Here is a 17,567-nt window from a genome sequence, read left to right as displayed (position 1 = left end):
AAGATAGGTCCGCTCTGTGTGTTAGCACTCTTGGGAGCTTGACATCTACGAGAGGAAAACAGGAAAGGCTACCACCACGCTGGTCCTAAGCTGGGTTGCTACAAGGCCAAATATTACTTCAACACAAAAGATTTCGATAACACAAAGGAGTCGTGCGTCGTTTACTATGAGCGAGACAAGAAGTTAAAAGCAAAGAAAAGTGCGACTAAAAAGCCTGAAAAGCGCTAGCGATAGCTGGTTTTCACATGACGTCACTAAAATTCTTACTACAAAACTATTGATCTTCCTGAGATTTTACTTAAATGATGTATAAGAGCAGCTGAAAACTAATATTCATACAAATTTTCGCTCCGAATGGGTTCTTGTTTTGTGATACACTACGCTTGAATTTCTAAGCTCTTGCGTGACGCGGCATTTACATGACGGCCTAGAGAGCTGTCATGATGGTTTAAAAAGTGACTTATTTCGGGGAACTTGGCTATCTGAACAGTTCATTTCTTAGAAAAAGTATTATTTTAATGTTTTAGAGTTCCTCGAGGGATAAATTCATGCTTTTGTAGCAAAACTCAGTGACAGAGTTTCTGTTGGTTTCCGGCCGCCATGTTGGTGCCCATGCGGACCGGATGGGCACCAAAATGGCGTCTCCATAAAAATCTCTATAAATTTGGGTAACAAATTTCTCCGCATATCTCGCATAAGAAAAATTGCTGTGACCAGAATCTTGGCGAGAGTCTTTGCATGTTTACCTTTTTTCACTTCCCAGATTCTGGACTTTATCTATTGACCGGTTTTAATTCTTATTTTGATCTATTTTGAATTGCGTGACACTGAAAACCAGCAATATTATACAGTGTATTCAGTTTTAAACGGCCTTTTGACGGCGGCCTGATGAAAAAAACAAACGGGATAGTTCTTGTTTAGTCGCATTTTACAACTTTTTTTAATGCCAGCTATTTCTATTCCAGAGTGTCGTGTAAATAGGCTGATTTAGCAAGAGAACGGGAACGTCTCTTGACGACGGCGCGCGCAGTACCAATACCCAAATATGGTCAAATTAGAACAGAATCCAGGTTATTTCGCGCGCCCTGCAGTCGTCATCTGACCATATTTGGGTATTTGTACTGCGCGCGCCGTCGTCAAGTGACGTTCCCGTTCTCTTGCTAAATCAGCCTAATAACAACTATGGTACAAGGTAAAGTTTGTTAGGGTTAACTAAATACATCTCCGGTCTATCTTGGAGCAATAAAATTACAGGATCTAAACTGATGTGGCCCCCTATATGAAATAAATAGCAATTACTGAAGGTGGGACACATTGCCTCAAAGAGACATTTTTTTTTTCAATTAATTTTTCAAGTAAAGAAGGATGAATGGACTAGTAGTCGGATGAAAGGGAAGAAAGGATCTTTATTTTTGCAGTCAAGATATAATGCGTCAGTCAATTCCAGCAGTGCCCATCCCCCCCCCCCGGGCTAACCCCCGGGCATTAGCATTTTTTTAGAAATAAATGGGCAAATTCCCCGGGGTGGGGAGACATAAGCTGTCTAAATGTCCCGGGGTGGGGACGAAGAAAGAGGGCAAATGTTCCGCCCCCGGGATCGTCGCCTCCCAACACCTCTGCAGTTTTTTTATTAATCAGTGAATAAAACGTTCAACTGTTCAGTATTTTAATGCAACGGTAAGACTTCAAGGACGACAGTACGTGTCAGTTGATTCTGATTATGTTTATTTCTTTATATTTGTTTTTAACAGTTTGCTAGAGGATAGCTAGGATCGCGGCGGACGTGCCTCCAGCCGCGAGCGATGATAGGTGCCTGTTTTCGCAGGCTACTTTTTCTGTGAAGAATCAAGACATTTTAAACGATGATGCATTGCATTTTAAGCTCGCAAGATCTGTCTTGAAGATCGCATCATTTGAACTCGCAAACGTTAAGTATTTTAACTCCACTTTCATCAATTTAAAAAATGGTAGCCTAGTTTTGAATGCGAAATGCAAAATAGTCGTGTTCACGTCAGTGATTGTTTTGTGATAAACAAAATATAGTTCACCTTGTCGCTTATATTTATATGCTTACAAGTAATGAAGAAATATCTAAAATTGAGAAAAGACATCTTTAAAACATCTACAAGTTTCTCTAGTCCCTGACGGACAAGTCATTGTTCGACAAACGCCTCGTCTTTCCCTATGAACTCATCCATGGCACTTTCGAAAACACGTGTGTCAAATGCCCGGGGGTCGCCCCGGGGTACGCAAATGCCCAGCCCCAGGGCCGCGATAAAATTGCAGATGCCCCACCTCCAGGACTGACGACGTGAGCAAATGCCCCACGGTTGCCCGGGGCGGGGGGGGGGGGGGGGGGAAAGGTGGGCACTGCTGGAATTGACTGATGCATAAGTGTTATTACACTTACAGCACATTAAGAAAACTACGCCGCTTGCGTCACAGAAGAGGCCTCTCAAATGGCTTAGAATGATCGATGAAGGTTCGTTTTTTTAGCTCTGAGGGAAACTTGCGGCATTCCTTCAATTGATCATAAGTAAGAACCATTCAAAATTTGTCCGCGATGAAGTTTGCCTGGTTGAAAGACGCAATGCAAAAATTATCTCGAATTGTAAGCCACTAATCTCTTTTACCCTCTGACTCAGTCAACAACCGAGATTTGCTAAACGAGATTCATTTGAGAGAGATAAGGCAGATAAAGAAGTAACATTGGTTCGTGAACGAGTGGTGGACGTTTCAGCGGGAACGACAATCCTGTGGCTGTTGGACTGCTGACAGTCTGATTTTCTCTCGACATGAGGCGGGAATAACACCAGACATTTCAGACTAGCAGGAATAGATCCTTTTACAGTTGTCTGCTCGGTGATCTGGTCTTTGAATAGCAGCGACGCTGGAGGTGACCTTGCTTTGATACAGACCTCTCTGCTTTTGTCATGTAAATGAACCTAGTCACCATTAGAACAACTTGATTTACACAACAAAAGCAGTAAGGTCTGTATTAAAACAAGGTCACCTCCAACTTCGTTGCTATTCAAAGGCCAGATCACGGAGCAGACAACTGTAAAATGGTCTACTGAGAATTTTTCTCGTCTCGCCCCAGTCCTTTTTTCGTCCACACCGCACTTTTGTTAACTGAAAGAAAATAGCTGATATCAAGTAATAACTACTTATAAACCGAGAAAGAGGTCTTTACGGGAAAATCGCAAACCGAGAAACAAGCCGAGGTTCGAGATTTTCCTGTAAAGACCGAACGCTCGAGGTTGATGAGTTGTTGCGTTCATATAGTGTAACGCAATCATAACACAGTCTGTATCGACATTTTTTGCCCCCCTCCCCCACTCCACAGCAGGGCAAATTACATCGTGAGCGCAAGCACGCAGTTAGGTATTAGAAGAAAGTGAGTATGACTTCTGCAAAGCTGCATGTATTTTGACCCGCCAGCCTTCGACAACAAGTAACTAAAGCCTGCGTCATCAGGAAGGGATGTTTTGTAGCTCGCCGACGGCAAATGGCCATGAGTTGTGGTAAGAAAACAAATCTTCCGTGTAGCTCGGCAACTGGCCATGATGACCCTCAGATCTGTGGTCAGAAAATAAATTTTCCGATTTGTAGCTCGGCAAATTCATTGCTTGTCAGAAAACAAACTTCCCGTGTTGTGTAACTCGCTGAAAGGCCGTGTTTTGTAGTCAGAATGGTTAATTCACTGTTTTCATTTGTGAAACCGAACAAGATGTAAATTCGAGCAATGTAAACAAATATGAACACAAAATTTAAAAACATTTGGCGACGTGCTGTCTTGCAGGGTCGCTGGTCAAAAACTTTACCGTCTCAAGAAATATTTGTTACAAGTGTTGGTGATCTGAAATTGAGTTCTGAGTGTCGCCAACAGTTCAAATGCCCTTCCTAGAAAGTATTTTCTCCAGCACAAGTTAATTTACCGCAGGCGATAATCTATTCATGCTAGGTCAACTTCACGTGCAGATCGTTATTCTAGCCTGCGTGGCAGGCCGTAGAAGGGGAGGGAAAGAGACACCTGCCACGTAGGCTAATCGTTATCTGACATTCGATCAAACTTATGGCCCGTACGCACTAGGTGAATTCTTGTTTATTTTGCAAAAATATTTGTCATCAGTTCCGTTATACAAGTGCGAACGACACTTTTCGTCCTACCAAAATTTTGTCAAGCCGTACCAAACTACAAAGGCGCCAGAGTCCTATCACGGAGAAGGACAAATTTTTGTCAAGCGTCAAAATTGTCAGATTCTACAGCCTGCAGGCGTTAATCTGACTTAAAATGTCAATCAAGTAAATTTGATCTCGCTTTTTAGAGTCCACAAATTCATTGTGATTGACACTTATTTTAGTTTTAATATTTTATTGTTTTCAAATACGTACTCGATTACCAAATTCAAAGTTTGATGGAGACAAAATTTGTCGACATTTGTGGCAGAGCCAAACAAATCTTATCAACCTAGTGCGTAGGGTACCTTTCGAACGCCACCAAAGTAGATCGAACATGCACGGGCGCGTGAACGCACTGCTCTAATCTTTGATTACTAAGCTAGTTTATTATATGGCTTTTCGCTTTGTTTTTGCAGACCCGTAATCGGCCCGTGGGCACTGCAGGAGAATAATCCCGTAGAATTTGCCAATCAGAGCGCGCGTTATATCGGCTACAAACACAAGCCATATAATAAAGTTGGATTAATGATTGGCAGAACGCGGTAATAAAGAGATCTTTACTTTCGCAATCACGATTTCAGTGCTATTATACTAAGAGCTCTTTCAAAGATTTTCAGCATTAAGAAACCTTGGTAGCCAGCTCTCCACAGGGGCCTCTCCAATGATTGATCGATGAAGTTTCTCTATATTAGCTCTGAAGGAAGCTCGAGATTTCTATCGCGTAATAGTTGACGAGGGCTCAGCCCGAGTCAACTATCACGCGTAGAAATCGAGAGCGAATAATCTAATTGTTTTAGTATAAATCTACTAGTCGTTCAAAACTTTATCTAAATCCTCTTCACGATCTCTTCACAGACGCTTCGAAAAACCCAAGAAGTGGCCGTCATTTCTTTAACAAGGGTACACTGCTACGCTACTCACTATCTATCACAGAATAGATGGTGAGTAGCGTAGTCAATCAGAGGACGGCATTCGTGATAGAACGCTAGTAGATTTATACTAAAACGAGATAGTTGTCTGACTGAAGTCTACAGTAGTTACTCTTCAGAAAGTTGTTGGATGACATTGCTGTGATTTTGTAGCAGTCATACGAAAAATTAGCCTCCGTGGTTAACGTTCTCCGAAATACGCGGAACTTTGTCATTTCACGTTGTTGTTTTGCAGACGATGGCCACGAAAAGTGCAAAGGTTATAACACACGTGTTCAATTGGCCATTATTCTCAGTTCTCATTAAACCTTTTCCTTGGTGATGTTCTCGTTTCCTTTGCCGTCGTGGTTTCCTTAAGCTTAAATGTTTTTGTTTGTTAGTTAATGTTACTTGCAGTCGAATATATCAAGCTTATAAAGCTGTTTCTCGTTCCGTAACAATGTACATCTGTAGGCTATTATTTCTTGCAATGTTTGGTACGGAACCTTCATTTCTCGCACTTTTCCCCTTCCTTAAAAAAGAAAAATGATTAGAACCAGCGTTGTTGTATTCAGCCTGCTTTTCTTTCTCGTCTTGGTCACCGGAATCATCTGACACATTGAGAAACCTAAGCAGCTTGTTTTCCCAAAGAGGTCTTTCTAATGAATTGGAATAATCGATGAAGGTTCTTTTTCGAAGCGCTCGAGGAAGTTTACGGCAATCTTCTTTGTCGATTCTTATCATAATAAGAGAGTCGTCTTTTCTGTTTAGAAGTCGATACTTCGCGATGTTAAGCTCGTAACTACAATAGTTACTCTTTAAAAAATTGCTTGATAACACTGCTATGATTTTGTAGCTGTTGTACACACTTTCCGCCATACTCTCCGTGAAAGGTTTTCCTGGTACAAAATCTCTGTAGTGTAGGCAGCACTTTAGATGATGCCTCTCTTCAAGTAAAGGAAGGAGCTTATCATTCACCCAATGGGAATCCTCTTGACTGTATATTATGAAAGCGTGGTAATTAAATTCTGTTTTTAAAGAAAAGAATATTGAATATTGACCGACTGTCCATGCAGTTTCATTTGATGGGTTACCAAAATGATAACCACAGAAACAGAAGCAACAAAAACAACAACAACAACAGTTTATTTCATGCTAGCCCGCTTTCTATCAATTTCAATACTATGCGGGACGTTAAATTAACAAATCTCCTTCCGTGCAAGATCGATTTTCGAACAAGTTAAGCTCCAAGGTTAAGTGTATGGCAGAATTCTTGTTCAAAGTAAGCTCCGCGGTCAGGCAAGACGGTTCAAAGTCGTACGACACAAACTCGGCTGAATACAGAATTCTACCGTCCCGCCCGATCGAACTCCTACATATCGAAATTCAGAATTCATTAGAAAAGAATATGTTATTTTACCACAATTGCCACTAATCTCGCAATCTGATTGGCTAATTTCCCGTTACTGATAAGAGTCCAGACAATGTTGCTCGGGTCAATGTGTCACGCAATGCCTTTTTCAGCTCGCACTCTGAAAAAAACATTTTTGACGTTGACATTGTGGTAAGAAACTGCGCCTCGTGAGTCCACAACATTTTGACCACTGTGATGACGCGTATCGTTGTCAATAAGAGTACAGACAACGCTAAACCACATTCGATTTGTTAAATCTACGTTTTTGGCGACTACCGGAACCTCTGTTTTCTCTAACTGGCAGTTTTAACCATATCGTCTTTCACTGTGATTGGAGAATTTTTCATGAATATTTTTTATTGTTCACAGTTAATCGGGCTCGTCTGAAAATAGTACAGCTCAAAGAATCACTGTATTAGGAAATATGTGATAAATATTAAATTGAAAATTAAACTGTTACAGATCATGAACATAAACAATTTACTTACCTGGAGGTGAAGAATTCCTGAAGCGTTTTCTCGACAACAGAAAGTACTTAAGTAGGCCAAGCAAAATACTTATTGTTAGTAGAAGTCCAACTGACACGGACACATAAACAGTAATACGGTTGGGACCTGGATAAACGAAAACAACTTCGTTACAAAAATACACGTTATGCTGTTTGAATTGATGCAAACCGTGGTGTTAAAAAGTTTTCTTTCCTTTTCTCGATTAGCGAGGAGATGATGTACGAATAATGTGCATGAAATAAATCTGATATTTGTACTGAACTGGAAATAGCGATGTGGAATGAGATCTTTGCAGTTGTATTTGAATTTAGGGAGTTAAAACGAAAACCTGAAAAAATTTCAGGCCAAGGCTTTCACATTTTAAAAATGATTTGTTTCACGAAATCTTCATTTCGTCAAATTTATCACTCCACTTGTTTTATAGCTCACTGACAACAACAACAACAACAACAACAACAACAACAAAAAGATAGCGTAGAGCGTCTGTATCCAAATCGCCGGAATTCATTCTCAGGATTCTTTTCAACTCTTAAAAAGTGCCATAAACCGTCAAGTTCTCATTCTCTTTTCTATATTGCACCGTACGTGACATAGTTACTCAGCCCGAAGTGTTTGTGTCGGAAACGGATTAATTTTTGACCTTTCTGCAAATTGTCTATATTGGCTGCCTCGCACTGAAGCTGAGCAAGAATACGAGGAATGTACTCCTATAATTCCTCTTAATTGTTTAAATATAATTCTTTTTAGAGAAAGGAAATAAAAAAAAAAAGTGATAAAGTCACTGCAAAGCGCCAATATATCAATTACACAGTTATGTAGTTGTGTAGTGTTTGATCATTTATTTGGCCAATTTGATCATACAGCGCCGTCTACTTACCTTTGTTAGGTTTACAAGTAAATTAAGAATGGGATACTCACTTGAGTTAGCTTCTGCAGCTGGAAAGAAACCTAACGAGGGAAATAATTGCAGAATTGATATCACACACTCAGCCTGAGCTAACTTTGGCGCCATTAGGCAAACGAAACAGGGGGAAACTCAAAGGTACACGGAGCAGAACGGTGGAAAAGGGTTTGGAAGCGAGGCCACACAGTTAACGAGAGAGAGGCCAAAGTGCAAAAAACGTAGACATTACGCCTGCCCCATCTACCGCTTTGGGCTTACAGGATGGATGGGTGGATGGATGGAAGGATGGATGAATAAATGAATGGATGGATGGATGATGTGATGATGACGACGACGACGACGACGACGATGATCACACCCACCAAATTAAGATTTTTTAGTTATCCACGACAAATACGGAACTAGGGTGATCATTATAATGCATCAATCTTGTCTAATTAATTACGTCCAAATGATTAGTTTGGTCCAGAAGAAGAAGTCGCCCAAAACACAACTCAACCGTCGATAAGAAAACCAAGTAATGTCTCTTGTAGTTTTGCTTTATCAGCAGTCTGGCTGCAGAATGATAGCAGTCGTGCTTAAGTTTTGGCCGCGATATTTTCTGTCAATGGACATGAACTGGACTGAAAGCGCCTGAGGACGAGTGAAACTGTGTTATATCCATAAATTATACCTTCACAACTTGCGTCGTTGCATTTTGCTGTCTGGTTGTTATTTCTCAAGTCTGGGCAGTCCTCTCCACTGTTGCAATCTTCTCGATGGGGGCAGGCCTCTCCACTGTTGCATTCTGCTGTTTGGTTTTCTCTTCCAAAGTCAGAGCAGTCATTACCATACAAACCAGGGGGAGGATTTGTACAAGAACGGTTCCTTGCACGGTGTCCAATCCCACAAGTTACAGAACATTGGGTCCAAGTACTCCAGTCAGAGTAGCCACCATTTGTAGCCAGAACTGAGAAAGCAAACGATTAATTAACAATTAGTATAGATTGATCACGTTATGTTTTGTTAACTCAGTTTTCAAGGCTTCTGCAGCCTTATTTCCACTCAGAACAAAGGGGATTAACAATGAGTATTGAACGTTTACGCCAGTTTTGATAATTATTTGCCTGAAAGCGACTTTATTAGATAGATCTTGGTGATTTCTTTTTTAACTTATATATGCTTGTCTGTTGAACCGAGAACTCCTTCGAGTTTTTAACGTATGGCCTTCCAAGGTAAGTGCAACATTTGTTCCATTATAGGACAACAACAACAACAGCAACAACAAAAACTTTTATTTCACCCCAGAGTCAGAACTTACAATGTTTTGCTAGAGTAAAAACAAAAATGATAGGGGTGTTGGCTACCCGAAATAAAGTGAGAGTTTAAAATTCCAGGCAGCCAGTTAAAAGAAATGATATTTTACATGTTTTGGTCACGAACACAAACAAACAAACAGACACGCACCCACACAAAATAATAGAAATAAACAAAGTTAAGCTAATTCCCAGTAGACTAAAGTTCTTACATTGCAAAACAGTATTTATACCCAGAAAGAGCGATGTACAGATATCTTATGATTTTTGCCAAAGAGGCATTTCATTCACAGCGAATATGATTTCATATCTTCATCCATGGAATTCCATACTGATGGTCCTTGAAATCTTATATTAAATATTCAGTAATTTGTTCTTGCTTTTGGAAGATGACACTACTTTCCAGACATTTTAGCATCATTACTTTTTTTCTAAAGCAACAAACTTTCCATAGATTTTATCTTGTTGTTTAGCGCGTTCTACTTTTGATAACTCCGTAAATGGTAGTGAGATTAAAACCCTTGGCAAAAAGTAGTAAAAGACAACAAACTTTTAAGAGAAGAATTCTTACTTGCTAGGCATCCATAGAACTCAACCCTCAAGGCTATATGTATGTGCCAAGACTCGGGAATAACTCTTATATAGCGGGCTTGAATTGGTGGGATTAACTCATGACTGACAAGGTCGTTTCCATTTGTGTTTCCTGAGAATGTCTGAATAAAAACGATAGCCACGTTTGTTAAAATAAGTTGAAAAAAAGATCTGAATAAATCCATGCTCAGCTCAACTAAACTCAATCGAAGTCACTATAGCAAAGCAAAAAATGATCAAAGAACCTGGTTAGTTTTTGATATTTACCTTGTTGCGATAGTTTTGTTGATACTGTTTGAAGCTTGAACAATTATTACTGTGTTGCAGGGAGTAACTCTTGACCCAGAAATCGTCAAAGTAAGACCCCTGTGTCGAAATACCCATAATTCGTGTCTCAGCACCAAAGTCGACCTGAAGCCATGAGTTTTGGTCGTGCGCTTCCGGCATCCACGCGCCTGTTTGCCAGGGTGCCCCTTTATAGTGAAGTCTGGCATTAACAGGGGACAACCCAATGAACCATGAGGAGCTCGAGGAGGCCGTTATAGAGTCATTTGATATTCGGCTGCTTTCCATTCCCAAAGGTTTTCTACAACCGGAGATCTTGGGAACTGGAAAACCTGCGGAGAGTTAATTAAATGCTAATAGAGCAAAGAGTACCGGCCACTACAAATAACTGAGCTAGCGATTGATTGATGATTGATTAAAACTTCGTTATTACCTGTGACAGAAAAGGTTTTGTAGATATGAAAGATGTCTCGAACTGTTTAATTTCAAGGGTGTGAGGCTTTTGATTTATAGCTAGCTTTTGTTTTGTGAATTTGGAGTTGAAAACCGTTTCTCCTCCCATGAAATAATCTGGAACTAAACTGAATAATGCAAAGGACAGAGCAGATCAACCTAACGAACTACCACAGAGAGGCCGAACTACCAGAGAGAGGCCTGTGGCTGGACTGCTTTTAATCATACAGCTGTAAAGCATTTTAAATTCCATTAGACCTTTCCGTTAACAGGCAAACTGCACACTATAGCGCAGCTCCAGCTAAGTAACGGGATGTTAGACAGGTCGCGCAAATGTGTAATTTTGCTTTCGTTGGTACTGTGATATACAGCTATTCCTTCTAAGTCGTAGATTTACCATTTGTTACTTTTGATCTTTATGTATTAATTTTAAAGGTAGTGTATCATGTTATGGGATACTTACACAGTAGCTTGTAGCTAAACAGTGGGAGGACTCCATAGAATAATTATAATGAACGATGAAAATGAAGATCTTGCCGGGATCTTCCGTCTTCTGCAAAGTACCCTACCTATTCCTGTCTAAATAAATGAAAACCGAAAACGCTCTGAAGGTTCATTGAGCGGTAAACATAAATCTTACTTTGGAGCCAACGACTACTATACTTACCAGATCTACAGCCATAAAACTCAGCTCTCAAGGAAATCAAGTTGTGGTAGTCTATTGGAATGATTCGGATGTAGCGGGCAATGATGGGATGCTTCAGCTTGTGATTTACCACTGTGTTTTGATCTGTGTTTCCATCAAAAATCTTGGAAAAGACGATAGAAAGGCCTTGTAGTTTTTAAACTAAAATATAAAACTACGTTATGGTCATCGGACTTTAAGGTACTTTGAAGCTAACCATTAAGCTCCAAGTTAAGGGGAACAACTTACCATTCATTTTTGGCACCGTCAAACTAGACTACTGCAGGAAAAACATCTTTTCCGACATCTCCCTTCACGTCAATTAACAACTACTTCTCTATTGTTTATCAGTCGTAATTTGCGGGGATATTTGTCGTCTCACTTTTTCTTTTGCGTTTTTTAACTAAATTTATCTAACGTTTAACTATATTAGTATAGGTAATCATACGGTTTCGAGTTCAATTTGGAATTAATTTGCACGAGTGAGTTTTTCAAAAAGCTGAAATTGCACGAGCCGCTTCGGCGAGTGTAATTTCAGCTTTTTGAAAGCCTCACAAGTGCAAATTAACTCCAAATTGAACGAGAAAAACCGTATGATTACTTATTAATAATATAAACATGAAAAAATTCGCGCGGAGGAAGTGCCTGAAGATCTTTCTTGAAGCCATTTTTTCTCATTTGAGAAAACTTTTTTCAAAGTTTCAGCACAAAATTTTCGTCATCATTTTACGTGATATCATTTTCTTAGAAAAGTTTCTATTTTCTTTCAGTCAATCATAATCCAGAATTTCGATGTGTAATTTGCACTGGTGTTACACTTTTTGCACTGATGTTACACTTTTTGCACTGGTGTTACACTTGAACTGCACTGCTCTTAGCCAATCACAATCGAGTAATTTTTTCATGTGTATTATTATACTATGTGAACAGCATTTCGGGCTTTGCAGCAAGTGACAATCAGATTACGTGCTTGAGTTGCCATTGGCACATGCATGCTTCCATGGATGTAAAGTAGCTTTGGTGAAAACTGAAGTGATCAAACCCATACGTGATATCATAAAATAAAATATCTTTAAAAACAAAAAGAAAAAAGAAAAGAGTTTTCCTGCAATAAAATATGCCTTTTCGTATATGGAAATACAGTTACACGTTACTTCGCCGCTACCTGGAAAAAAATTAACTCACAATTCGGATTTACTCCCAATTCAGACCGGGAGCCAATTATGTTATCTGATAGTGTTTCAAATAATTCTGACGTACGAAAGCCGAATAAACGTAAATGTATAATCGTATCGTGTGACAATACTAATCCATGAAGCCAAATTCCTGATGTTCAGACCTTATTATAAGCCATTTCAATCAGAACAGTAAATGTTACACCATACATATCGTACCTTTGCAACTTCTCCATTCTCTTTATAATCCATGAAAAATATCCCGTCGTAACTGTAGGACACGCCGTATTTTGTTACCCAGTTGAAAAAGAAACCTTGTCTGCCCTGAGTTGAAATTGCTGTCACCTTAGTCCAACGTCCAAAATCCACTTGAAACCAGCTGTTCTCTTCTCTGTTCGGTTCTGCTATCCATCCGCCATCATTTTCTCCAGGAGTTGAAATCAAATGAAGCCGTCCATTACCTGCCTTAGCAAACGCCCAAAGCATGCTGGAGGCCGTCACTGAGGAGTCTGGGATAGCATAACTTTGCATTCCTAAGTCTTTTTCACAATATGGTTGCGGTGTGGGGCTAGGAAAACCTAACAAATGTATCATTGTCATTGTTAGCAATTGGAAATATTTATCTAGTTGGCCAAGTATAGCTACAAGTCTGACGGGCGACTATTTTTCCACGTTACAATTAGTAAGGCTGGGAACTTTTAGAGCTCGCAATAGACTTGATTATAGGTGCCGCAGGTCGATATAGATTTGAAAAACACTGATCACAACGTAGTAGAAGTAGTATCATTCTCTTCACATTTTGACTCAAGCGTTGCACCGAAAAAATCAGTTCCATAAACATATATCGAAATGGCATGGTATGTTAGACACAGTAATATCATTTCGTAGTTGATCATTTATTTATGTATTATGATACAAAGAGGTCACAGCATTTGCAAAGAAAATGAGAGAATCGACCACTTACCTAACTCGTTCTCAGTAGATGAAGAAGAACCTAAGAAGTTATTAAAGAGATTTTACCACATGCGTACAATGAAAGTATCGAATGCATCTCCGGTAAATACGACATATATAATTACGAGGAACATATCGATGTTTCCCAAAAGACGCCCAAATTAATAATCATCTCTGCTTTAAATCAAATTAGAATTATAAACTATCCAATCTAGAGGTAGGTTTTCTTTTCCTAACGAGCATCTATTTTATAACCGTGCGTCGGATATGTGGTGATAATAAGTGGGAATAGTTCTTGCTTTATCTCTACTAAATTAAGCACTTTAGCTTAGTATAAACCAGTCTTATACGTAACAAGCTCAGTGATACGTTGCTATGAGGTCTTTTTAATCTACACTTCGAATGTATCTCAAAACATTTGAATTTTCACGTAATGAATTCGAACTCTGGTCTTCCAAGATATCTAACGAGAAATTCTGTATTAAATATTTGATGAAGATTTTGGCAAAAGCTGGGTCAAAGCTATATTCTTAATGAATTTGTTTTTACTTTTAATGTGCTCTGATACAAGGAGCAAGCTAAAGCGCGGCACACAGGGGCGGATCCAGAAAATGCAAATAGAAGGACAGAAGAAATTGCGGCAGAGCGCAACCCGCAACCCCACCCCCCCCCCTCCCCACCCACCCCACTTACCCTCCCCAAACCGACTGAAAAATTCCGCTGTAAAGACGGCTGATCAAGGTTTTCGAAAATACAAGAAAAAAAGAGGGGTAGGCGGCTCCCCCTTCTTTAAATGCGCCCCTGGCACATACTTTTGATAATCCCGGTTATGTTCTCACAACGGATTAAAACAACAAAAGCAAAAGATCGATGTTAACATAAGTCTAGTCGGTTAAAGAGGGAGATTTCTCACTTGCAAGGCAGCCATAGAACTCCAGCCGCAAAGCTATATAGTAGTGCCAAGACTCAGGAATAACTCTGATGTGCTGTGCTTGTATTGGTGGGACGAGCTCATGACTGACAACGCTGTTTCTGTCCATGTTCCCTGAAAAAGTCTGAATGAGGTAAGCCCAGTCAGAGGCCAAAAGAAATAAGTTTCTCGAGCAAAAAATTCATTCCAGCTCGGTAAATTAAAAAATATCAGTATGAAATGAATAAACGGCTGTTAGGATGGTTCACAGAGAAGCACAGCCCCCCCCCCCCCCCAAACGAGGTAAACAATCAAATTAGAAAATCCAGGCATAAGGAGCCCATAAATTGTTTTTCAATATTCATCGTTGCCACAGGTCAGAGAAAAAATTTCTTCAAAGTCAGGGAAAATTCAGGAAATTTTAATTGAGTCAGAGAAAATTGACATTTTGAAGAAAAGTCAGGGAAATTGATAATTTAACACAGCTGATTTAATACCATTGAAGGCTGGAAGAGACATTTGTGGTCACTGTGATTTCAACGCTATTTTCCTTAATGAAGAAGGAAATGAAGATTTATTAGTCTTATTGGAAAGGACTGCTGTAGCTAGATTTGACATTTTGTATTCAGTTGGTCAGGGAAACCATATTTTTATCAGGGAAAAGTCAGGAAATTTTTGGAAGGTAATGACAAACAATAGACTGCAAGGGTGATACTACGAGAAAGACGTTTCGAGAGACCAAGGAGGATCGCAACAGTGGACAGCTGTTTCGTCCTTATTGGGACTCATCAGCACTGTGTAGCGAAAATATGTAACGCCAGCCCAACAGCCAACGCACATAAATTTCAAAATGACCCGTTCACTAGATCAAGCTCCGTACTTTGAACTCACTTGTGCCCCGAAACACGCGCTGCCACATCACATGTTTCGGGGCCGCAAGGAGACAAAGTGTCACGATTGGTGTCTCGAAAAGCAAAAATTAAACGTGGCTGGACAAGTCCAGCCTAAATAATGCCTGTGACAAGGCCAACTGATGCCTGTGGCAATCATGATAGTTACCTTGGTGTATAACTCTGGCTGATAATGTTCAAAGTTTGAGCCATCATCACTGTATCTCAGTGTGTAACTCTCAACCCAAGTATCAAAGTTATAATGTCCCTGGGTAGAAATGCCCGTAACTCGTGTCTCAGCTCCAAAGTCAACCTGCAGCCACTGGTTCTGTTCAATGTCTAGTGGGCTCCATGCCCCTTTAAAGTTAAGTCTGGCATTTTCAGGTCCAGCGTTTTCATTTTCTTGGGAAGAGGCTGTTATGGAACCATTCAATATTCGGCCTTTTTCCAATCCCAACGGTCTTTTACAATCTGGTATCTGAGGAGCTGAAAATCCCACGGAGGTGCAAGTAAAACAAAACAAAAGGAAAAAGAAAAGAAACAAAAAAGTAAAAATTATAAAGGAATGAACTAGCCATAGAAATATATATATTTCCGGGTGAAAGTGATGATGTGGAAAGGTTTTCGCAATAACATGCAAAGGAAATCAATGACATCACTAACTTGTAAAACCCCATTAACACATAACATGAAAGTAATATAAGGAAAGAATCTCCCTGGCAGAACTGGCGTTTGATTACCATCGTCACGAAAGATTGCCTCATCCTCTTTGATTTTACACCCGCTTTCAGTGTTACGTGCATAGGCCACATCTTTCGACATGCCATCTTTCGACCTGCTATGCAACCGGCTTACTTAAAAAATGTAAGCACAACGGACTTCTTTACGGTCGAACTCGAATTGTAATGATGAAAGATTGATTTATTTAACATCAAATTAAGGTTAGGTGTATCAAGAAGTCATTCTGGCAGAAATAAGTCGACTGCTTTGAGTATTTACACGTTGCGAATATTAAAAGCGGCAGCGGCCCAATTCTACCGGAAGTCACTATTGAGAACCGATCGACTACACTAAATCGCTTGAGTAATCCCGTAAATAGGGGAGCATGCAAAGTCCAAAATCTTCTTCAGCCATTTGAGGTAGGTAATTATCATTTACTTGCCATTTCCTCCACTAATAACCGGAAAAACTACCAGTTTCACAATTTAACGGTCTTTCATAGCATGTCGAAAGATGGTCGAAAGATGTCGCCTATGCACGTAACACTGAAAGCGGGTGTGAATGTGCTGGTTTTGAACGCCATGCTGGACTTCACAAGAGCATTTGAAATGTAAAGTGAGTTTTAAGTAGGGTAAGTTATCGTGGGGGAAAACCCCGGGGGGAATCCCATATGAAAATGACGAGGGCGCTCGTCGGGAATACTGATAAGAATTCCGAAGAGGTACCAAGATCCTGTTTTGTCGGCGTAGCTTGGAATTGGTACCCTAAGAGGTACCAATTCTAAAGCAACACATTAACTGACACTTCCATAACTTTTAATAGCGACATAGACGATTGTTTCGAATACCTTCTACTCGTAAAGTTTATTGTCGAATATCTCCTTTCATATTTTTTCAGCTCAGTACCCTTAAAGGTACCTCTCCCGCTGTGGACCTTTTGAGACTGACCAGCCTAAGAGATACCGAAACCGCATTTTTAACCGCTAAAAGGTACGACTAACACCTCTTTTTTAGATGGGAGTTCTTCCCCCCCCCCCCCCCTTTCCCCGAGGGAACACGTCTGCATTTACATGTACGAATTAAGCAGTTAAACAGCGTTCCTAATGTTTCCAGAGACTTTAACCAAGAAAAAAACGACTTTTTCGAGTTCGTTTTTTTTGGGGAAAATTTGATCACGAGCATTGTATTCCTTGTCAGAGTATAAAGAGAAGATGTCATGTTGCTGTCAAATGATACAAGGCGCGAGAAAAGAGGACATTTGACGGCAAAAAGGAGCATTTATCTCACTCCTTCGTATTCATGTTTAGCTCAGAAAAGGAAATGTTATTTGTGGTTTCATGATATCCCAAAATATCAGTAAATTTTAATTTTCGGGGTTATTTGGTCATTCAATTATCTGCTTCGTTCAAACCTGGTACTCGTTTACAACGACTATGCTTTCATAAGCCAACGCCACTGTCACCTAACGTCGGCGATGCTAAGTTGGGAGCTTAAGAAAACCACAACAGTGACGGGAACGTCGCTGAACAAAAAAAAAAAAAAGGTTTAAAGAGCAGAAAAATGGCTGTGCACGTGCGTTATAATTCTTGGTACATTTCTTTGTCGTCCCCTACAAAACACCAACGTGAAATGACCAGATTCTGTGTTTTCTGGAGAACGTGAACCACGGCGGACAATTTTTAACATTTATATT

At 39.9% G+C, this 17,567-nt stretch overlaps 1 protein-coding gene across 1 annotated transcript; it reads right to left on the bottom strand.

The window, feature by feature from the left end:
• Nucleotides 1-910: 910 nt before the first annotated feature.
• On the bottom strand, nt 911-15,434 carry LOC110044528 (uncharacterized). Its single transcript, XM_089288919.1, has 11 exons — nt 15,325-15,434; nt 14,269-14,410; nt 13,366-13,395; nt 12,621-12,979; nt 11,209-11,350; nt 10,071-10,420; nt 9,784-9,925; nt 8,591-8,866; nt 7,932-7,961; nt 6,993-7,118; nt 911-6,118 (listed from the first exon to the last, which is right to left on the bottom strand). Exons 2-11 carry the CDS (start codon nt 14,393-14,395, stop codon nt 5,523-5,525), a joined length of 2,178 nt encoding a protein of 725 aa, XP_089145045.1. The 5' UTR covers nt 14,396-14,410; nt 15,325-15,434; the 3' UTR covers nt 911-5,522.
• Between the last annotated feature and the right edge of the window lie 2,133 nt (nt 15,435-17,567).

This window comes from Orbicella faveolata, unplaced genomic scaffold, assembly GCF_042242905.1.
Source record: "Orbicella faveolata isolate gen_17 unplaced genomic scaffold, um_ofav_v1 contig_2, whole genome shotgun sequence".
Lineage (NCBI taxonomy): Eukaryota > Metazoa > Cnidaria > Anthozoa > Scleractinia > Merulinidae > Orbicella > Orbicella faveolata.
The sequence above is the reverse complement of the archived record's forward strand: the minus strand, read 5'-3'. Positions and strand labels throughout refer to the sequence as shown.